Below are 24,066 nucleotides of genomic sequence, written 5' to 3' on the forward strand. Positions count from 1 at the left end.
GCTGTTTGGTGGCAGAGAATGTTACCATTTTTATTTTACATTCTTGGGTTCACTTTTGCCGTAATGCCTTTTTCTCCAGCATGGGATCTGGCATGGATTCACATGCTCATGAATATTCCCCGTCAGGCTGGGAATCCTCAGTAAAAGAAAGTTTCACTTTCACTTACAAACTGTATTTCTCCTCTAAACCAATCACTGCATTCTAGGTCATACTGCCGCCCGCCAATGAATGTCTTCTCCCTAAGCCCCTCTCCTCTGGCAGCCATCTTCAATTTTTACCACACGTTCAATTGTTGGGATTCCTCGTGTTTTGCTCAGACCTTTTCTACATTTTTGTGCTTTTTCGCTAAAAAGTTACTATTTTTGTCTAATAGTGTGCTCTTTCGTTCCTTTGACTGGCAAGCAGGGATCAGTTTGTTGGCATCTTTCAACGCCGCTCAAGGGAAAGAATCAGCGAGAGTTTAATCAAAGATTCCAAAAGACCATCGGGCCTACACCACACGCCAGACCATGTCAGATGTGTAGGAGGGAGGCTCCCTCTTCAAGCTCTGCTCCAGCTTTGGATTGAGTGTTTGTAGAGGACAAAAACTCCTAGTGCCTCTATCTCCATCCAGAGGTGGACTGTGAAATCTGCTTGGGTTATCAAAGCGCACAGTCAAGGATAGTCGCAGTAGGTTGGCGGTGTGGCTCAACGCCAACTCTACCCCGTGCGGCAAGAAGGGGCATGCCTCACCCAGGACCGGCCGGTCCGGGGTGCATGCTTCCAAGTCCTTTTGAGGGCACTCCGTCTGTGGGGGCCCAAGACAAGGCCTATCACTGCAAGGCCGTTTCCGTCTGGGTCGCCGCGCAAGCGGGTCCCACGACGGGCAGGGCGCGCTCATCTTAAGTCTGCCTCCATCTGCAGTCATCGCTTCAGCTCCTCCTCGAAGAGTAAATCGGCTAACCCAGGGAAGCTGCGGGAGAAGCCGGAGAAGACCAAGGTGCAGGGAAAGGTGTCCAACCTGCCCCTGAAGGTCCAGGCAAAGTCATCCTTGACGATCGAGCTGGTGGCAGCCGCCCTCTCAAAGGCAGAAGGGACGGAGCCAAGAGTGGGACGGAGCCAAGAGTGGGCCCCCCAAACCTCCCCGAGGCGGGAGGTTTCAGCCAAGTTGCTGGAGAAGATGCCGAAGAGGATGCCATCCCTAAGCCCGAGACCGACCCCTCGCGACGCAAAAAGAGGGGTTGGAGTGGAGGCCTCAAACGTGCTCCAGGGCACGGATATTTCTTCCGCTGACCTTGTGTCCGTTCACATTTTTCGAAGGACGTGATGTACGATGACGGCGGACAGTGGAAACGTTGAGGGGATGGTGACGGGAGAAATGCTGTTGAAGGCGTGGGTGCTGGGCCCAGCAAGCTTACCCACTGCCGCCCAACCCCTCCTGACACCTCCCAGGGATGTATCACTTGACTTCCTTTCAACTCTCCACACACTGGTGTCGGAAATCCAGAAGAGGATGGCAACGGCTCCCCAGGCACCGGGCCCGCCTCCGTCAAAGAGAACTGCACCCTACGTTGCCTCGGGGCGAAAGGTTTCTTTTGGGGGGATCATCTTTGTACCGCCGGCCCTCCTGTTCCACGACCCAGGAGGTCTACAGGGGCCGTTCCAAGGCTTTCGAAGGTGGCCGGCGTCGCTGCCAAGGCGGCACGCAGCCCCCAAAGCAAGGTTGAACCAGGCGGGACGTCACGACCACACCCTTGCACCCCGGTGGGAGACAGGTTGCCCGGCTCATTCGGCAAGTCAGAAAAGATCCCCACCGACTGATGTGCCGGACACGCTCGCCCACAGACACACTCTAGATTTCCAGCAGACTTGTCCACGGATACCACTGGTGGCCCGGAAGGAGCAGCACATCCCTCTGCTCATGCAGGAAGTACGGGCAATGCTAAAAAAACAGGGGCGATAGAGCTGGTTCCAAAGCGACTCCCGGGCTCCGAAGTCTACTCCAGATACTTCTTGGGAAAAGACCAGTGGCTGGAGGCCCATTCTAGACCTGCGGCCACTCAAAGGTCCCAAAAATTCAGGATGGTCATGTTGCAGCACGTGCTTGGCCAACTGTAGGAAGGAGACGTCTTGTCGCTGGATCTGGAGGATCTATACTGCCACGTCCCTGTTAGGCAGAGTTTGTATGTAGTATCCTCTGGTACCACTAAACACAACTAGGACTACAGGTGTAAGCAAACCAACCTTTGGTATAAGTCTGTACTACAGTTTTGGTAGCAGAGCTGAGCAGCCAGGCTTCTCTCAAGAGGGGAAATGTGAGCAGTAATGATGTTAGAGGTCTAAAATCCTAGATGTAAACTCTTAAACTCAAGGTTTCCTGGTTAAATACTCAATAATTTATAAAACATTCAATGGAAAGAGGCAATCCTATAATCACACACAAATATACTTCAATACTTTATAAGTTTCTGAATCAGATACCCTTTTGGGATGGCCCACAGACACAACCTGCAATCGGTTAACTTTAGTAACAAGGGTGCTGGGGACATGGATATCTTATTGTTGGCATTCAGAATACTTTTTCAAGAGGAATAAAAGGCAAAGGTTATTAGAACATAAAAGGTTACAATTATTCTTAGACAGTGTAGATATTGAGTTCACCAGAAGAGTAATTTCAATTCAGTAGGCTAGGCCAAAGTCAATGGCCTAAAGACTTGGATAGGACAAAGCAGTTCTGGTAAGCAGACGGAAAAGTCTCTGCACAAAGTTTTAGGAGTAGTTTGTAGCAAGAAGAATCATGTTGGGTCACAAGCTGATAAGGCCTGTGGGTTGCAAAAGTTTCAAGCACTTTCACCGCGAGAGGTAAGTAGACTTATTTTACAGTACCTTACAAATGAAGAAAGGGGCAGCTGAGGACTTCTGTTCCTGGCACTAACTGCAGATCTCGCTGTTCCTGGGCCTCAGTCGTGGGGACAAGAGGGAGGACGTCGGGGGACTCCTGCACTCGGACTGGTCAAAAAGCTGGCAACTGGCAAACTTAAATTCCGGTGGCTGTAAGTAACGCACACAAGCTGGTGTCCCTTTTCCCGTTTATATGGTTTCCTTCAGCACTGAGGAAAATGCAACCAGCTCCGAGATAGGTATCCAGGTGGCTTGCTGTCGAGTTGATTGGTCCCACCAACTCAAAGGGAGAAGTTGTCCTTGTAGGGCTTCTGTCGATGAACTGGGCGATTCGGACCTGCAGCAGGGCTTCACTGGGCAAACCAACGGTCCAGGAGTTGCAGCAGCCGTCCTCTTCAAGCTAGTCTTCGGTTCTTTCGTTCCAGTGGTCGACTTTGCCTTCCAAGCCAAGAGACTCTACTTTTATTCAGTTCTCTCCCATTCATTACAGCCTAGCTGTCACTCACCCAGCATGGTGGCTGTCCTTGCCGGACAGTCAGCCAGCCAATCACCACATAGTACATTTGGGTCTCCTAGGAGACTAAGCACAGGGAGTTTCGGACACCTCCCCTCACTTCCTGCCTACCCCAGACACTTGGGCACCAGAGGTGGTTTTCACTCCTGAAGCTTGCCAAAGGCAAATGAACAAAGAGACCAAACCTAGTTTGGCACGCAAAGACAAACTCTAGAAGGAACTTTCCACAAAGAAATGGTGAAAAAAGACTGGGACCTGTTTTTACTGAGGGGGCTCAGACGCCATCTTGAAAAACCTGGCTCTGCGATTTAACGTTACCGGAGCTATGAATAGTTTGCGGTTGGGAAAAATCATGGTAGTTCATTGTAAAACCACTGCCACCAGCCATTCTGAGACGAAAGGGTAGCATTTGACTGATACATGAGTATCTAGACACAGGGGATACTAAGTAACCCCTCTAGCACTCTGTTGTAAGATAGGGTGTGCTGGGTCTAGGAATTTAAATGACTAATAAAATCAATTTCACTTACTTACTCTGGGAAGCAGTAGTTTATCCCAGAAAGGGTATTTAAACGTAGGGAAAGCCTGAAAGGTTTCCCTGTGCCACTGCACAAAAGGTGCTGTGTGACGCACCTGAAAAGATGATGCCTATGGAGTTATCTAAAACTCCATAATCAAAGATCACAAGAGTAAAAGGCACATCAAAATACATGAGTGAGGGGATAAAAAGGCTCACTCTCTCCAGGTAAAAATAGTAAGTCCTCAAAATCCAGCAAAGTTGCTGGGGGTATCTAAAATGGAGGGAATTGGCACGTTTATGAAAATTCTCCCTAACTGCCACTTTACATGCTACCAAATCTGAAGATAGCTGCCAGAGGAGGGGCTTAGGGAGAGGGCAGTCATTGGCTGGGGGGCAGTATGACAGAGCTCAGTGATTGGTTTATAGTAGAAGGACAGTTTGTAAGTGAGACTGTGTTTTTCTTTTACTGAGGATTCCCGGCCTGACATTGAATATTTCTGAGCATGTGAATCCATGCTGGAACCATGCTGGAGAACAATAGTTACAGGTTAGTAACATGTCCCTTATAGTGCTGCATAATCTAAAATGACTAGGGAGATGTAGCCTCATGCTTTGTCCATTTGTTTTGCCTCTTCAGTTGGCAACCCTATATTTTGGCCTGCTTCCTGCCCTTTCAGGCCGGATTTATGTTTAACCCTTTTCTGGGCAAAGAGCTGATGTTTGTGGCCAGATGTAGGGCTTGGACTGTGTAGTTTGCATCTTGTCCAAAGTCTGTTGCTAGGTGGATGTGGTGGCTGTAGCCCGTCCATGGACAGCCCATGTTAGTTTTGCAATGCTGCAGACCCTTCCCTCAAATTGACTCTCTCCAATCTTTGCTCCAGTAAAAGTTTTGTGGGGCAGTGCTATTCCATCATAGGATATTTCAAGGCTTGTCATTTGATGTAATGTGCTTACCCACAATGCATTGCCGATCTAGGTTTGAACTAGTTGTGAACTTCTTTGATGACTGCTGAATGGAGTTGTGCTTTTGGCTTGGCTAAAATGGCTAATTCGTATGTAGTCAAACGTTGCTTAATGTTTTAGATCCCCAGTCCTTCACTGGCATTTGGGCCGAAGATTGTAAGTAACATTTGTTTCCTCTTGATGCAGGGATTGTTGGCCATTGATTTTGTGTAACTTGTTGGGTTTTGGGATTTGAATGATTCCCTTTAAATGTTTTCTGCTTGCCCTGCATTAATACATTCTTTTTTTCTTAGTGGAAGTTGATGACTTGAAGAAGGTTTCAAATTCGTTGACTGCGCTATATAGTGAAAAGCAGAAACAAGAAAAGGTAAATTGTTACTTTAGGCCTGCCCAAATAAATTGGGGGGGGGGGGTGTCAACTGGCTGAGGCTCTGCAGATAGTGCTACTCCTCAGTCCTGAATGATGAATGCTGCCAGTTTTGTAATGTTTTGGTATTTGTTTGGGTGCTTGTGATACTTTCCCAGAGATGTGTGCAATAAAAGTCTTTAAATGACCAGGTGTTTGGGACAGTTTTTCTGAAGTCCAACTAAAGGCTTAGTAAAACCATTCAACCGAGACAGTACCAGACGCCACTCTTCGTATAAGGCTGTTCCGCCTGAGTATGTTAGCGTAGACCAAGCCGCTAGGCTTATCTTAGGAGGGAGAGATGGCTGTAGGGAAGTAAGTTTATTAATACAAGTAGGCCAAGTTAAGTCTTGGGGGTAAGACTAGTCCTAAAACAATGCTTGAAGGTACAGACCAAAGCATAAAACCTTCAGAATACCAACAGTAAATATAGGGAAGTCAGACCTTAACATACACATTTTAGTATAGGCCGCACCTATTCATGGGCAGCAAAACCAAGTTATTATTGATTACTTTCAGTACTATGAAGGTAGACCCTAGCAGTTGTACCATGACGCTCAGCAAAGAAATCACTTAGTAAACCAACCTGTAAGTATACTTTTATGAACAGTGGAACATTCCTTCAAGGAACAGTATATACCTCTAACTACTTTTATGATCAGTTATACTAGGTGGGTAAGACATTTTGGTGTAATATTCAATTAGTTGCTTTTCAGCTCAGTGGATCATTGTAAGATGAGCAAGAACTCTTTACACTAATTTAGGATGCACCAGGCAGACCAAGGGCAGCTACACCTAAAGAACACTTTTCAAGAATGGCACACAGTTAGAATATGTAAAACGTAAGGTTGTAATATAGTATTAGTTGCTTTTAAGATAAGTGGAACCTGTTTTGAGGAAAGCAATAACTAACTTATTTTATGATAGCACACAGCTAACTCAAAGTAAGTAAAACCTATATACATTTTTAAAGGAACTATCAGCAACGTAAAGGTAAGTATAACATATGGCAGACTTATTCTACACAGGCTAACTGCAAGTCGGGGGAAGCAAGACCCAATTGTGGACACTCATACATTTATATCCTAACGGGAATAATAACGTGAAGCCAACAGCATTACCTTTGGGAAAGAGGCACAACAAATTCACAGGTGAGTAAATTAACCTTATTTACTTTTCAGAATGGCACAACACACATTCAAGGTAAGTAAGAACTTTTGTAACTGTCCACTCTGAGTTGGTTACCAACGAACTCATTTACAAGTAAGTCAACTTTTAAACACTGGTTCTCTTTTCAAGGCAATAAGCCCAATTCTTAGTATTTCCCTTATTCTTGGAGCGTGAGTGTTCTCCGTGGCAGAAGGTGGGGCACTTTATCCAACAGTCAGTTCAGGAAGGCACAGAGGTAGCAAGTCAGAGTTCCTAAGGAAGATGGGTCAAACAAGTAAGTATTGTCTTAAGTGTTAGCTGAGGGTCCTGGGACTTCCGAGAAGACAGAAAAATGTAACCTGTCATGAGGACAAGTGGTAGTCCCTAAATGCACTCCTAAAGGATATAATGATCCCAAGTAGTAGTAGTTGTGGATTCAGATCAGTATAGCAATATTTTTCTCTGTGGAACCCAGAAGGGTATTGTCTCTTTTGTAATTAAGATATAATCTAGCAATAACATGGCTACCATCTTTTCAATTTCAATTGGTTATTTATAACAATAAGTACAGCACATTTTCAAAAGATTTTACCATTTTCACAAAGGAAAAAACAATTGAGAAGTAAAACGTAAAAGAATAAACCGTGAACTGATGCAGGTATTAACATATTCAATATAAGTTTGCCAATAGTCCAGTGTCGCATCTCAATTCATTGGTTTGTTTTTAGTCCCACACTGTTGGGTCACGTATAGTCCTGTATACAGTTTTTCCAGATGTGTAGGCTGTAACGTGAGATGGTCAAAAAGTGCTGACGTGTTTCGGAATAAATCCTTCAGGACTAGTACAGCCTATCTTGATTCATGTGCTTCCATTTTAAATCACCCGATGTGTATCTAAAAGTAACACATAGAGACTGTGTTTAAGAAGACACCTTGGAAGGATTCCAGCATTTGGGCTGGGTGAACTGAACGAGAGGGCTCTCAATCACAAGAACACCCCAAAGCTTTACAGAAATCGCAAAGACTAAAGGTAACTAAATACCCCAGCCAGCACAGTACCTTAGCACATGTTGGGGAGAATTCTCAGAAATGTGCTAATTCCTCTATACCTTAGAGACCCCCAGCACTTTTCCTGGACTCTAGGACTCTTTAATTTTTAACCTGGTGAGTGAGACATTTTCCCTACTCTCTCGTATTTTACTGAGATTTAAAAAGTTTCTTTTGGTGATGGAGTCTGACAAATTCCATAGGCATCTTTTTGCATTGTGACACATAGCACCTTCAGTGCAGTGACACAGGGAAGTCTTTCATATTTCCCAAAGGTTTAAATACCTTCTCTTGGATAAACTGTTTCCAAGAGCAGTGAAGTGAAATTGACTTTACATACGTTGTAACTTTCTAGACCCAGCACACACTAGGGTGGTGTAGGGGTTACTTAGTATACCCTTTGTCTAATTACTCATGTAACATTTCTGTTACCCTTTCTACAATGAACGGCTTGTGGCAGTGGTTTACTTTTAACTACCATTGGGAATTTTTATTGCGGGCTGCGTTCGCCGCTCCAGTCAAGCACCCATGGGTGCCAATTTTGTCAAAATGGCCTTTGATGTTTTTTTTTTCCGCCATTTCTTGTTGGAAAGATCCTTGAGATTTACTCTGCGCGCCAAACCAGGTTTGGTCCCTTTGTTCATTTTGTCTTTGGCAGGATTCACGAGTGAAGCCCGCCTCTGGCTCCATTATGTCTGGCAGGGGCAGGAAGTGAGGGAGGTGCCCGAAACTCCCAGTGCTTAATCCCCTTGGTTACAGGAATGCACCCAAAGGTGATTGGCTGGCTGGCTAGGACAGCCACCCTGCGGTTTGGTTGACAGCTAGGCTGGAACGAATGGGAGAAACCTGCATGAAAGGTGGTTTTTGGCTTGGAAGGCAGAGTCCACCACTGGACGAAGGAATCCAAAGAAGAACTTGGAAGAGACGCCTGCTGCAACTCCTGGACCGTTGGTTTGCCCAGTGAAGCCCTGCTGCTGTGCTGAAGCTTTGAATTCACCTCGCCTAGAGAAGCCCTGCAAGGATGACTTCTCCCCTTGAGTTGGTGGGACCAATCAACTCCAAAGTGAACTTGTTTGGACATCCTCTCGAAGCTAGCTGTACTTTCACTGCTGCTGGAACCGAAGTGCCAGGGAGAGGAACACCACATCGAGTGGATCCCTTTTAAGTCAGACCCGAGTGCTAGGAAAATCCTCCAGACTTCCCTGATGCAGGACTGACCAAGCCTGAGCCACCTCAACAGAGTGCTGGACCCCAGAAGCAAGGAAAGTCTGAAGTGGTATCCGAGAACCGCAGTGTTTCTATTTGCTGTCAGATGCGAGGAGCTGAAACACCACTGAATTGAAGTTGGCCCTTTGCTGCCGCAGACCGCCCTGTTGTGTTGCAGGAGTCCCCAGAAGTCCTCCCTCTTGTCCCCACGACTGAGGCACAGGAACAAAAGGATCTGCAGAGCCACACAGGAACAGAAGCCAGCTGGAACCATTTCTTCTAACCAAAGGTACTGTACAGTCTAAGAACTTTCCTCTTGTCTTGTAGCCTTGTTTGTTCTCAGTTAAGACTTGTCTTAGTTGCTCCTGTAGAGTTGCTTGCATCTTATACTTTTCACAAGCCTCCCAGGTTGTGGCCCTACTTTGATTCTACTTTTCCTACAAAGACTTATAAAACATTGTGCAATACTTTTACTTAACTGCAAGAAGTGCTTCAGCTCACCTAGACTTTTGCCCTATCGACATTGGCTGGCCTGGCTCCCTGAATGACTCTTCTCTCCTCTGATTGTATTTACCCACCTTCCAGGAAAGGTTTAACTTATTTTGCATTGGGGGGGGAGGGTGGGAGTCAAAAGTACTTACCTGCTTCAGAATATTTGTGTGATCTTGTCTTATTCTGAAACCACTTTACTTCGACGTTCATCTCAATACTGATCTAAATGTACCAGTGATAAATTAATGTCCAGTGTCCTAGCTATTTAAGTCACCTCAGGGTGTAGGAAGTGTCTGTGCCATCCCAAATGGGTGCTTGCTGATTTAGAGAAACTGAGATTGTGTATTTTGGAGTGTATTTGTGTTATTACATTGCCCCTTCTGAAGAAGGCTTATGCAAACTGACTGACTGTTAAATAAATTCATAATTGTTTAATCGGGAAACGTTGTGTAAGAGTTTATTTGGATACATGTCACTGTGAATCTGTGTAACCACTGTACGGCTCACCTTGACCCCTCTTGAGAAGCCTGGCTGCTCAGCCACTCTACCAACCTGTGTAGTACAGACTTCTACCAAAGGTTGGGGTTCCTATTGCCAGGAGGTCATGGTTATTGTAGTGCACCCAAAGGGTACTGTACCAAATCTTGCCTAACAGCACGTGTTAGGGAGAATTCTCAGAAATGTGCCAATTCCCTTCTACCTTGGAGACCGCCAGCCCTTTTGCTGGACTTTAGGACTTTTTAATTTTTAACCTGGAGCGAGTGAGACATTTTTCCCACTCATGTATTTTTTTTTTTCTGTGATTTGGACTCTGTTTCTTGTGACTTTGGAGTCTGACGAACTCAATAGGCGTCATCTTTACATTGTGACACTGCACTTTCAATGCAGTGACACAGGGAAGTCTTAGATTTCATAAAGGTTTAAATACCTTCTTTTGTTGAAACTGTTTCCAAGAGCAGTGAAGTGAAATTGGCTTTACTTTTTGTAACTTTCTAGACCCAGCACACACCATTTTACAATAGGGTGCTGGAGGGGTTACTTAATATTAAAGGACATTTGTACCGTGCACTATGACCACCGGAGTGGTCCCCTGGTGCTCTGGCGGCTCTGAAAAAGGAAGGGAGGGAGGGAGAGTTAGTGGGAGAAAGCTGGAAAAGTGCAAGGAAGCATTGATGTGCTGTTGGAGGCCTCAGCCCGGTGGGTCCGTTCGCTGGGCCTGGGTTGTTTGCGGCTGGTAGTCGTCATGCACTGTTGTGTAAATCTGTTTATTTTGGTTTTATTGTTGCAGTGTAGTGATAGTGAAGTTTGTGCGGTTTGTTGTGCTGTAGGTTTGTGGTTGTATTTGGTTTGGAGTTTGAGAGTTGTATGCAGAGGGGGGAAATTGTTAGTGGATTGGTTAGTTGGCATTTCTGTCTTGAGGTGATGGGTTTGTAATCTGCCCATATGGGGTGTGGGAGCATTTCTGCGCCGCTGTCCTGATCAGGACTTGTTTGGTATTCAGTCCCTTTCACATCTGGCCTCCACTTCCATCAACTTCCTTAATAACCTTACCTGTCTTCCTTTCCCACTCATATGGCCAGAGTACCTTCTAATGTCCACAACTCAGTTCGAGTGTGGTTATTGCTAAAATTTAGACAATTCTATAACAGTGTGGTACCTGATAGCAACTATGGGGCGAGTGAGGATGTTGGCTGGGATTGGCTGCGGTTGTTGATTTTGTCTTTATGGGTGTCGCTTGTGTTCTATTTGACTTGGCGTCACCTGTCTAGATTTTGTGGGAGTTTCTTAATCGGTTCTGGGTGTTGTCAGTGTCCTATTAAGTTTAGTCATCCTTTTTCCTTTCTGTTTCGGTTTTCAGTTTGAGTCTGTGGTGTTGAAGAGCCAGGTTTTTGGTAATTTCCTGAATTTAAAGTGATGTTTGGTGTTTGGTATTTCTTATGGGATGTTCCAGGTTTTTGCGGCTAAGTGGTAGGAGGTGCCTCCAAGTTTTTTCTTACGGTATGGTTTTAGTTCTAGGCGGATTTCGTTGCTTGACCTGAGGAGTCTTGTGTAGATTATTTTCTTTTGTAAAGAATTCTGCTCCTTGTCCACTCATGGCCCTTTGCGTTATGCACATTGTTTTGAAGGTGATGCACTGTTTTACTGGGAGCCAGTGTAGTGTTTTTAGGGCAGCAGTGATGTGGCCTCTTCTGGATAGTTTGAGGAGTAGTCTGGCTGCTATATTTTGGATCCGTTGTAGTTTCTTCAGGAGGTAATCTGGTTTCTGATGTTTGTTAATCTGCTTAGAATCACATGCTGTGCATAGGTCCGACATCCAGTGGTCACTGCGGAGTATTGCATTTTGTTTTTCGTAGTCGAAAAAGGGGACGTCGACAAGGCGTGTCTGAAACACTATCCCTATAGTGACGTGCGTTGTACCCACAATCCCTCACGCGTCGAGGTCCCTCAGATTGTTTTTTTCCGCCCAGCTTCTGGTCTCCTTCACGCGGAGCTCCTCGAGAGACATTGCAACTCCTCGACCTTTGGTCGTTTTTTCTCATAATATTAATAATCCCTCCCTCGACGCAGTTGTAAGCTGTTCTCCGCCGAGCAAAATCTTCGACGGAGGGTCGAGTGGAGGAAATCCTTCGGCGCTGCCGAACACGTGGCCTGGCCTCGCAGGCCATATACAGTAGGGAGAGTGGGGTCGTGGGACATCTCTGGGTCTTTTCTGAGAATGCCTTTCCCTTTCCCCTTCCTTTCCCTTGGGGTGCTTATCGCGATTTATTGCCTCGGCTATGGAGAGGACACCCTTTAGGTTTTGCCCGCTTTGCAAAGGCAAATTTACTTGGAAGGACAAGCATTCACGGTGTAACCGCTGCTTGCCCCTCGATCACAAGGAGGAAGGTTGCGCGGCTTGTCGGCTTCTTAAGCCTAAAACTCTAAAAGACCGTAGGGTTAAAAGGTGGGCGGCCTACGCGATGTCGAAGGCCGAAGGTTCACCCGCCGCTGCTACCACCGACAGTGACGAGGAACGCGATAACACGACCTCCGCTACGGAAGTCGAAACCCCCTCTAAGGAGCGCTTGCGCGCTTCGTCGTCTGTCCCCGGCCCCGACGGGCTCGGCTCACGCCCTGCTTATGGGGATGAACACCCCGGCGACACTGACGCACACAAAGACTCACATAAGCACACAACCCACGGCTCTTCTTCGTCTAAGACGAAAAGAGCTTCGGCGCCCAAGGAGAGGCAGGTTCCACCGGCGGCCTCCTCGGACCGTTCGGGTTCGAAGCCCCTCTCGCAGCCGCGACCAGCGACTGGGCTTTCGGCAAATAAGGGCGCCGCCCCCAAACCATCGGCCGGCGCGCATCAACAGAAGGCGCATACCGCCGTAGAGCGTTCGACACCCATAGCGTCAAACGCAAGCTTCCGCCGACAAACGAGTCGCCGAAAGCTTGGCGAGGATCGCTGTAGCCGACGCCCAGAAGCGTACGCCGAAGAACACGTCGAGCGCTACGCATAAGTCGAAAGACACGCCGAAAAAGCCCGAAGAAAGGCAGGGACTACCCCCTTCAGTCGGGGGGTCACCCAGCACACCTGAAGGTTTTTCGGAGGGCGACGGGACACTTTCCTCGACGCTTTGGGAGAGGTCGAGCCGTTTCCAGCTAGATGACTCTATTTTTCCCCTGCCAGACCGCTCTGGGGTACCCCATGAAACCATGGAAAGACTCCACCTCTGTATGGAGAGGATGGAAAGGTTTATGAATACCCAGACCTCTCAAACTCCCAAGAGGACTAGAGAAGGGCCTCAGGAGGACCCCAGGGCCAAAATTCCGAGGCTAGTCGATCCCCAGGTGGACACAGCCTCAGACTTCCATAACGTATACGACCTCACTGGGGAGGAACAATACTTGGAGGAGGATGATTTCATGGACGATGAAGGACAGAACCAGGAGGAATGTCTGGAAGACAGGCCAGACATTATAGAAGAAGGCTTCAGAGAAGACACTGAAGAAGGACCTTCGCACCCCTGGCAATCCCCATCAGTATATTCCGACACTGATGTCCTAAACCTAAATCCTCCTGACAATTCACCGGTTAGGAACACGTCTCCAATTGACGATCAGCCCACTTTCAATGCACCGTTGCGCAGAGCAGCAGCACATTTCGAACTGGACACTGGGGAGCTCTCTCCAGAATTAGACTTTGTGGAAAGAGTAATTAAAGAGAAACCCCCGGTCAGCCAGACCATTCCCCTCCTAGCTTCAGTGAAGAGAAGAATCATCCCTTCGCTGGCCACTCCCGCATTGATCAGAGGGCTCAATCCGAGAATTGAAAAACTTTACACTCCTTCTCCCTCAGACCCGCTCTACATTAGGGGACATTCCATTCCGGATTCCCTAGTAGTATCTAATACTAGAAAGAGGGCAGGGGTACCACTTTCCACCATTGAGGCACCCCCTGACAAGGAGGGCAAAAGGCTATATGCCCTTGCAAAAAGAGTAACTTCCTCGGCTGCCTTCTCAGCAAGAATTGCGAACAACAATTCTTTGCTTGCTAGCTATGCAGACGCGCAGTGGGCCAAACTGCGCAAGGACGCTGAGGAAGCACCGGAGCCTTTACGTACACGCCTACTTTCAACTATTGGCGAAGGAACCCAGGTGAACCAGAGCATTGTAAAAAACTCTCTGGACGCGGCAGAAACAGCGGGACGTTCCCTGGTGCAGGGAATACTCCTAAAACGCCATGTATGGCTGCGCAACTCAGGGTTTAAACCGGAGACACAGGCGTCTTTAATAAATAAACCTGTGGAAGACTCTAACCTCTTCGGAAAAGCGGTGGATGAAGCTCTAGAGATGGCTAAAAAAGAGTTCGATACTATCAAGACTCTTGACCAAATCTCTAAGCCCACTACCAGACGCGGCTATGGCAACAAACACTCTTTTCGTGGCCAACGCCAACAACAACGTCAGCATCAACAATACCCTGCTACCAATTACCAGACCAATAGTGGGCAGTACAGCCAAAGAGGCCAACGCTGGGGTAAAGGGAGAGGTCGGGGATCCACCCCCAGAGGCTCCCAAGCCCCCAACAACTCCAAGTGACGCGAAGATTTGCGTCCCCTCCCATGCAACACCGGTCGGGGGCCGGATAACATCCTTTCTTCCTGCATGGGAGGAGATAACGTCAGACCGTTGGGTACTTTCCACCGTAGCCCACGGATACTGTATCGAATTCAACAGTTCCCCATCCTACAGACCCGCGAGGGGACGTCGCATGACACCGGAACATCTTGCCATCCTTCTCCAAGAAGAACAACTACTGCTGGAAAAAGGAGCCATAGAGGTCGTGCCTCTATCTCAGGTAACGGAAGGTATTTATTCAGTGTACTTCCTTGTACCCAAAAAGGATCTAACCATGCGCCCTGTATTAGATCTGCGCCCAGCGAACAAGTTTATCAAACCCCAAAAGTTTCGTAGGGTAAACTTACAGGAAGTGATCCCACTGCTTTCTCAGGGAGATTACATGACAACATTGGACATGAAAGATGCATACTTTCATATTTTAATGTTGCCAGCGCACAGAAAATACCTCAGGTTCATGATAGAGGGCAAACACTACCAGTTCAAAGTGCTACCCTTCGGCATAGCATCAGCACCAAGGGTATTCACGAAGGTGCTGGCAGTGGCAGCAGCCCACCTGCGCAGGTTGTCCATCCCAGTTTACCCTTACCTCGACGACTGGCTCATAACAGGGGATTCTTACGAAACATGCTTCTCCAATACCCAAAAGACGGTAGTCCTTTTGTTCCAGTTGTGCTTCTCCATCAACGAAAAGAAGTCCAGTTTAGACCCCAGTCAAATCAAGCAATTCCTAGGGGCTCTAATTCAAACAAAGGACGGCCTCGTCTTCCCCTCCAAAGAGAGGGTCCAAAACATGCTGTTTCAAATCCCTCAATATGTGACCGGTCGAGAGGTGACGGTACGCAAAGCAATGCGCTTGCTAGGAATGATGGCGTCGTGTATTTATTTGGTACCTCACGCGCGCCTGCGCATGCGCCCAATGCAAGAGTGGCTCAACAGCCAGTGGTGTCAGGCCAGCGGACTATGGGAGGATCTAGTTGTGGTCTCGCAAGCCTTGGTTCTCTCGCTACGGTGGTGGACAAAGGAAAACATGGAAAAAGGGAAACCCTTTGCCACACCCGCGGCGGAAGCCACTCTAACCACAGACGCATCCCTCACAGGATGGGGGGCGCACCTATCCCATCAGACTGCTCACGGAGTGTGGACTCCGAACGTAGCATCCAAACACATAAATCTACTGGAGCTACTAGCTGTGTTCAAGGCGCTAAGAGCCTTCCAGGAACACCTACAAGGCAAAACAGTAATGGTCCTTACAGACAGCACCACAGCCATGTACTACATCAACAAGCAGGGGGGCACCCACTCTCCAGGCCTGTCCAAGCTGGCCCAGAATATATGGAAGTGGGCTCTCAAACAGGACATGTTCCTACTATCACTACATGTACCCGGGGAACTCAATCTGCTGGCAGACAGTCTCAGCAGAGATTTCCCCCTGCCCGAAGAGTACGAATGGCGCCTGCACGAAGACATCGTCTTCGACGTCTTCACACAATGGGGATTCCCAGAAATAGACCTGTTCGCAACCCTGGAAAACTCACAATGCCTAAGTTACGCCTCCAGGTACCCCCAGAACCAATCCAAGGGGAACGGTCTGTCGATGCAATGGTCAAGGAAATTTGTTTACGCTTTTCCCCCCGACTCCCCTTCTCAACAGAGTGGTGCACAAGATGCACCAGGAACAAGTGACCATGATACTAGTGGCCCCAATGTGGGCACGACAACCATGGTTCGCTCACTTGATGGAGATGTCTCTATCCCCCCCAGTAAAACTCCCCTGCCCGTACAACATGCTGTCTCAGGACAACGGCAGGACTCTGCATCCATGCCCCCAGAACATGAACTTAGCAGCTTGGCTCCTGAGATCATAGAGTTCGGACATCTACAACTCCCGCAAAGATGCATGGACATCCTCAGGGAAGCCAGAAAACCGAACACTCGCCACTGCTATTCTAGCAAGTGGAAAAGATTTGTCATCTGGTGCAGGAGTAAAAGCATCAACCCTATTGACTGCTCTCCCACACATGTGGTCCTATACCTGACCCACCTATTGGATTCAGGTCTAGTGTTTAACTCCATTAAAGTCCACCTAGCTGCACTTTCTGCATACACCACTTCCCAACTCAGTGTCGTGGTGGAGGATCCCTGTTATAAAGGCCTTCATGGAGGGAGTAAAGAGAATACACCCCCCGATAGCTGACCCAGCTCCCGGATGGGACCTTAATGTGGTACTTACCAGACTCATGGGCTCTCCATTCGAACCCATGCACAAAGCATCTCTTAAACACCTCACGCTTAAGACTGCTTTTTTAATAGCTATCACCTCCATCAGGAGAGTAAGTGAACTTCAGGCTCTTTCTATTCTAGACCCCTTCGTTACAGTTCACAAAGATAAAGTGGTTCTACGCACTCACCCTAGGTTTGCTCCGAAATTTATTTCTAAATTCCACGTAAACCAATCTATAGAACTACCAACGTTCTTTCAAAATCCTTCCAATTTGGGAGAAAGGACTCTGCACACACTAGATGTACGCAGAGCGGTCATGTTCTACATGGAAAGAACCAGACCACTGAGGAAGACTAATCAGTTCTTCGTCTCGGTGGCAGCAGGAAGAGAAGGAGATGCGGTTTCAAAATCCACTATTTCTAGATGGATTGTTCAATGCATCACTCTCTGCTATACTCTTGCTAAGAGAGAACTGCCCTTTAGGCCAAGAGCACACTCTACTCGAGGCACGGGGGCATCCATAGCATTCATTGCAAATGTTCCCCTTGAGTCCATCTGCAAAGCGGCTACCTGGAGTTCTGTGCACACCTTTACAAAACACTACTGTCTAGATACACACTCTAGATCTGACTCCCAGGTGGGACAGGCAGTATTACGACACCTTTTCTCTACTGTTCCTTCTCATAACCCACCGCCAACTCCGGGTACTGCTCGCTAGTCTATGCACAGCATGTGATTCTAAGCAGATTAACAAACATCAGAAGAGAATGCATTACTTACCGTAAAAGCATTTCTGATGGTTGTATCTGCTTAGATTCACATGCGCTCACCCTTCCTCCCCGCTCGGATGGAAGGAACATAGACTTCCTTTATATATCTCTCTTTTCTGTACTCACTCGCGTCTAGAAGGCTCCCTCAGGGCAGAAAAATACAAACAGAGGGACCTCGACGCGTGAGGGATTGTGGGTACAACGCACGTCACTATAGGGATAGTGTTTCAGACACGCCTTGTCGACGTCCCCTTTTTCGACTACGAAAAACAAAATGCAATACTCCGCAGTGACCACTGGATGTCGGACCTATGCACAGCATGTGAATCTAAGCAGATACAACCATCAGAAATGCTTTTACGGTAAGTAATGCATTCTCATTCCAAGGTAGAGGCTGTTTGCATAGTCGATTCTTGACATGAGGGCGACAATAGTGAGTTTTGTGTGTGAAGGAGAGGAAAGGTAGGATTCGTCTTGCCGTGTGGAGGAGGAAAAAGCATTTCTTGACTGTTGCATTTATTTGTGGTTCTAACGTTCGGGTGTTGTCCATCAGGACTCCCAGATTTTTTATTACCTTAGATGGTGGTGGTGCGGTTCCCATTTCCGTTGGCCCCGGGATGGCGGTTTCGTTCTCTTGGTCTTTGGATATTATCACGATTTCTATCTTTCCTGGGTTGATTTTCAGGTTTTTGGCATTCATCCAGTTGAAGACTTTTAGACACTCGATTAGGGTTGAGTGATCGGTTTGGGTGTCTTTGATTTTGTAGATGATTTGAGTATCATCTGCGTAGTTGTAGCATGTAATGTGGTTTTTTTTGAAGATTCTGATAATGGAGTCTGGTAGATGTTGAAGTACAGTGGTGATAGTGAGGATCCTTGTGGCACTCCAGTCGTTAACACGTGCGGTGGATTTGAATGGTTTAATCCATACCGTTTCTGTTCTGCCTGCTAGGAATGATTTAGTCCAGAGTAGTGCTGGATCTGTTATGCCTATGCCTTCTAGTCTTTTGGTTAGAGTGTCACGGCTGACTGTGTCGAAGGCTGTGGTGCGGTCAAGCAGAATAAGGGCTGAGGTTGTGTTTGAGTCTACGTTAGTTTTTAGGTCATCCCAGATGGATGGATAGTGCTGTTTCTGTTCCTCTTGCGGGTCTGAAACTGACTTGAACTTGGTCTAGCAGGTGATGTTTTTCTACGTGTTCTTGGGTTAGTTTGTATACGTAGGTTTCCAGGAGTTTTGCCGGGTAGGGGAAGTTTGAAATCGGCCTGTAGTTGGAGTGGTCTTCTATGTCACCGCTTGTGTTTTTCAAAAGTGGTTTGATATATGCCGATTTAAAGGTCCTATGTACAGTTCCTGTTGCTAGTGATAGATTTAGAAGGTTTCTGTAGTATTCTCCTGGCGTTCCTTGTGTAAGGATTGATTTGTAGATGTCTGGGGGACAGGGATCCATGGGTGATCCTGCTTTCTTGCTGTGTTTTACCAACAAGGCGAATGCCTCTGCTGATATTTCAGGACAGTTTTGGAATTTGTGCTTTGGTTCTCTTAGGTTCGTTAGGTTGTATGTTGTGGTTCGTTGGTCTGTCTTGAATGGTTTGTCGGATGTCACTTATTTATTTATGTATTTTTTGTCTTTTTTAATTTTTTTTTCTTGAAGTGGTCTGCCAAGTCGTTGCATAGTTTCTCTGAGGGGGTTGGGGTATTGTCGCAGCCTGGTGTGTTTCTCATCTCTTTAATGATGTTAACCTTACTTTTTGTGTGTTGGTGGCATTGGTGATTCTCATAATGCCTTCTCTTCGCCTTTTGAATTTCCTTCTTGTATGCATGGATTTGTTTTTGGAAGTGTTTTTTTTTGTCTAGGTTGTATTCTTTTCTCCATTCCAGTTCCATCTTTTTGTTTTCCTTTTTCATTGTGCTTATTAGTGGGGTGAACCATTTTGCCATTGCGCTTTTTAAATTTCTTTTGATGGGGTGAATGGTCTTTCTATGGTGATCTTGTCAATTGTATCTGCAATCAATTTGTGTAGTAGCTGCGCGTTCCCGTCTAGGTCAGCTATCTCTAGTTCTGTAGTTGAGGGTTTGGTAAACTCCAGTTCGAATAGGTTGCTTTCTTTGACATGTTTCCAGTTTCTTTTTGTGATGGTTGTGAGTTTGGGAGGTTGGATGTAGACTTGAGTTGGCAGAGTGATCACAAAAGGGATGATGAGATGGTCGCTCCACCGTATTTATACCAGCGTTGCTTGAGTTTTTCCTTGGCAAAAATTGCGTCAAGGGTGCGTCCTGCTGTGTGTTGCCCCTTGGACTAGTTGTCCAAGTTTCATGGTAGTGAGTTGTTCAATCAGTGAGTTTTTGAGTTTTGGGAGTTGGCGTGACTGTCTGGCAGACAGTCTCCCAGGACCCCCCCTTGTTTGCATATTTCAAGTAACTTTGGCTTTCACCATAAGTTACTAGGGGAATCCAGACGTGGACCTCTTGCTCACTATTCTTGGAGAGGCACAGCTACACCCTACTGATGAGATTCAACCAGACTGAAACACGTGTCTAGGGTTGCTGTTGGTACTCTTGTTCAGAGAATTGCCTAGCATTTCGGTGCTGGACTGCCCCAGGGCAGGACAAAGACTGATATGTTTAGGATATTTATCCTCTGTGAAAGATAGTGCGCTAAAGACTCTGGGTAAGGCTCTTGTAAACCAGGACTCGTGTCTGGCATAGTCTCCCAGGACCCTCCCTTGTTATTTGCGTGACTGTCTTCAAACCAGATGTTGTCCTCCAGGATGATTAGATGTTCATGGTTGATGGCTATGTTGGTGGTGGCTTCTATGAAGTTGTCGACAAAGGTTGCATCATTTGTCAGTGGTCTGTACACCGGGATGAATGTGATGTTGGTTTTTGGGCTCGCTGTTAGGTGTACTACCATTGTTTCGCAGTTGAGGATGTTGAGTGGTTAGTCTGTTTTTATTTTCAGGTGTCCTTTGAATGCTATTGTGATGCCTCCTCCCTTTTTTGTTTTTCCGGTTTGAAGGCATTTGAAATTGGTTGGAAGGCAGCTTTGGAGTGTGATTTTGTAGTTGTCAGCCATGTTTCTGTGATGAACAGGATGTCAATGCCGTTGTCAATAGAGTAGGTCGAAGAACTGAGTGTTTCGACATGGATCTTGCGTTTATTAGATTGCAGTGGCGTTTGGAGGTGTCGTTTGGTTTGGATTTTCTTGTTGATGTCATCTTCTGATCAGTGTTGATGTTTCCTTCCTGGTCGATCTCTTGTTGAGGTGTAGGTTCCGGGGCGCTGGTGTCGTCGAAGAGTTCTTCTATGTTCAGTGTTGGGTTTTTGTTTTCGACGGATTCATCTTCCAGGAGTTGTGGTTGTCGATTGGAAGTTGCTCTTGTTTTGGTGATGTAAGGTTTTATCGCATCAATCGTGTATTTCTTGTTTCTGTTCATCCTTCTGTGTGCTTGGTTGTGTGATGTTGCGGCTTCTAGCATTGGGTTGGTTTGCTCTGGTGACCAGTTGTCAGCGAGGTATGGAGTTAAGTAGAGCGATTTGTCTCTTCTCTCGGCTTTGGTTCGATTTTTTTTTTTTTTTTGGGTTTTGTTTTTTTCCCCCTTGTCTTTGCTGTCTTGAGAGGGGTAAGGGAGGTGGTTAAGGGGGTTATATAGTTGGGTGTTATCGGTGGCTCTTTACTGTCCGTCTCCCTGAACGTGATTCACTGCGGTGAGCTAGCTATGTGGGTTTAAGAAGGATATCTACTAGTTAGTGACTTTGAGGGGCGCAGCTAGGACTTGCACCTTATGAGACGTGAGCCCCTAATCGGAGTGTCACTCCACTGTAATCCCCTGTTTTTGGTCTCACTTGGAGTGAGTTGGTCAGCGATTTGCCAGACCTGTATAATGGGAGAGAGGCCTTTGAATGCAGTTTAAATATCATACCATGCAACCTGGAAACAGAACCCATGATAGATGCGAGAGACCTGTATTGTGGGAGAGAGGCCTATGAATGCCATCTAAATATCATACAATGCAATTTGGACAGAGCACTCCTGCTAAATATGAGACCTGTATAGTGGGAGAGAGGCCTATGAATGCCATCTAAATATCATACAATGCAATTTGGACAGAGCACCCCTGCTAAATGTGAGACCTGTATAGTGGGAGAGAGGCCTATGAATGCAATCTAAATATCATACAATGCAATTTGGACAGAGCACCCCTGCTAAATGTGAGACCTGTATAGTGGGAGAGTGGTCCACGGCCAGCAGGTCGGATGAGTACCATATGACACAGCTTGATTTGTCTTACTTGTGGTTGTGGGGGGGGGGGGGCATGGGGAATAACCACACTGTTTAATGTTGGTCTGCTAAGTGGCTAGGTTTCTAGGGTAGAGTTGTAGCTCTACCCCCTAACCCAGGCCACTCCTAACTTAATGGTCCTTGTAGTTGATGGTTGACAGCTGGCCACTGGCTTCCCCTGCGGACACCTGCAGACACTTCTTGGAGCCGCTTTTGGCCTTGGGGCCCTTAGCCGCAGGGCTGAACGGGCCGAGGGCTGCCCTGGGGGTGTCAGATTTGGCTTGGGACACGGAGCTATGCAGGCCAATGAGAGCAGGGGGGGCGGGGTCAGTAGGCTGGAGGCGAGGGGAAAAAGAGGAGCCGCTGAGCGGGCTCACGTAGGTCGATGGACCCAATTCACACGGAGCAAAGCTCCAATCAGGGCTCGGAGGTGGGATGGGAGGCGGGAGGGCTGGGATCCAGGAAGGGGAGCTGGGAGGGATGTAGGTGAGCTGGGGAGGGAAGCAGGGCCTGGTCACTGGTGTTTTTCTAATTATTCAGGGTGCAGGAGGCCGAGGAGCTGTGGGCAGCCTTACCTTTGTCTAGTTTCTCATGTAACATTTTTAGGTTACCCTTCCTACAAATGATGGTTGGTGGCAGTCGTTTACTTTTTACTACCATTGTGTGTTTTTACCGCGGGCTGTGTTCGCAGCTGCAGTAAGGTACCCATGGTTGCCCATTTTGCTGGAAAGGTCCTTCTTGAGATTTACTCTGCGCGCCAAACCAGGTTTGTTCCCTTTGTTCGTTTTTGTCTTTGGCGGGATTCACGAGTGAAGCCCGCCTCTGGCTCCAATATGTCTGACGGGGGCAGGAAGTGAGGGAGGTGCCCGAAACTCCCTCTGCTTAATCCCCTTGGTTACAGGAATGCACCCAACGGTGATTGGCCAGCAAGAGTTCCAGCAAGAAGATTTGAGGATCTGCTGCAAAAAACTCGGCTGTTGAATTGCTTCATCATGAAGACTGGATACTGGAAGTGCTTTTGCAGCAGGGATCATGGGGAAGGCTCTACGCAAGAGCATCTTCACATGGTTTACTCGGCACAGAGGAAAAGGTTACCAGGGGGGAGACTTCAGGATGTGCAGCCAAAAACCCCATCACTGAATTAATTGTCCTGAAGACAGGACCCTCAAAGGACTTTTGAAGCAAGGATCCAGGGAACAGTTACTTTGTGGCTCGATGCAGTTCTGTGGTTTTGGTGCCCTTTTTCGTGAGCCAGAAATACTGCATATCGCCAGTCGAATTCCTGTCGTTTGCAAGGTCCAGTGCACTGGTTAGTGGACTTTTCATACTCTCTTTACGTCTCTGGAGGTCCAGCAGGATGCCCACAAGGCCTCAGCAAGATTCGGTATGGCACAATGGCTCGAGGTCCCAGGGTATTGCAGCCATGCAACTTTGGAGCACAACGTGGGATGGCTCAAAATGCAGGTCTTCTTGAGTCTAGTGGGTAAGGCTCTGGGTCAGGGTTGTCAGGTTCTGGATCCCCAAGTCGATTGAAAGGAAGGGTTAAAGCAGGCTCCAGTTACACAGCAGGCTCTCTGGTCGCTGGAAATCGCTACGACCTTCGTTTCTTCAGCTTCCTCTTTGGTTTCAGTTCCAATGGTCAACTTGTTAGCACCTTCCTGATACTCAAAACCTGGAACTACAGCACAACTTCTGCATTCTCTCCCTGCATTTTACAGCAAGGGGAGGTCTGGCTGTCCAATCAGGACTGCCAGCCCCCCACTGGGAGAGGTTTCCTTTCAGGCAAGGTGGAAGACCAAGGGCTGCAGAGTTTTGGACTCCTCCTGTGCTTCCTGGCTTTACAGACTCTCTGGAACCTGGGTGGTGAATCGAAAGGGTTTCCCGGCCCAGACAAAACAGCAACTGAGATTGTTCCCGCCTAGAATGGCAGGGGGAAGACCTCCAACAGTAAGCACACAAGAAATGGCACAAAAAAAGCCCACCATTGTAGAATAGTGGAATTAACAGCCTGCGCGTAATAGATTAAAAGTCATAAAGGTAAAACCACTGCCACCAGCCTTTCATGTAAAACTTAATTGTAACAAAATGTTAGTAGGTTGGTAAGGAAGGGGAATTTGTGTATCCCTCCAGCACTCCACATAAGGTGGGGTGTGCTAGTTCACTATATAAAATGTAAAGGTGGATGAAAATCTGTTCACACAAGTACAATAGGGGCAACCCAGCCTAAGCCCAAAAGTTGTAGGAAACTAACTTCAACCATACACTATGGAGAGACAAAAAGGCCACCCATAAAGAGCTGGACTAGATGTGAAGGGGGGGGAGATTCCCCTTCACCTGGGACAAGGTAAAATCAGAAACCTCTGGGGTTGGCACAGGTCAGGAAGATTTATCATAGTGAGTTTTTCATTGTGCATTAGTTTGATCTATTGAAGGGTCTTGGCCATCTGCCCAGTTTAATTTGTTCTACTTGGAGGGAACCAGAGTTGAAGA

At 47.2% G+C, this 24,066-nt stretch overlaps 1 protein-coding gene across 1 annotated transcript in view; it reads left to right on the plus strand.

The window, feature by feature from the left end:
• The window catches only part of EIF3J (eukaryotic translation initiation factor 3 subunit J), a 214,249-nt gene that overhangs the window by 157,454 nt on the left and 32,729 nt on the right, over nucleotides 1-24,066 (plus strand). Inside the window, exon 7 of the mRNA XM_069624200.1 lies at nucleotides 5,172-5,245. Within this exon, the coding sequence (XP_069480301.1) occupies nucleotides 5,172-5,245 (74 nt within the window). The remainder of the gene's footprint in view (nucleotides 1-5,171; nucleotides 5,246-24,066) is intronic.

Source organism: Ambystoma mexicanum, chromosome 11, assembly GCF_040938575.1.
Source record: "Ambystoma mexicanum isolate Mex_15411 chromosome 11, UKY_AmexF1_1, whole genome shotgun sequence".
NCBI lineage: Eukaryota > Metazoa > Chordata > Amphibia > Caudata > Ambystomatidae > Ambystoma > Ambystoma mexicanum.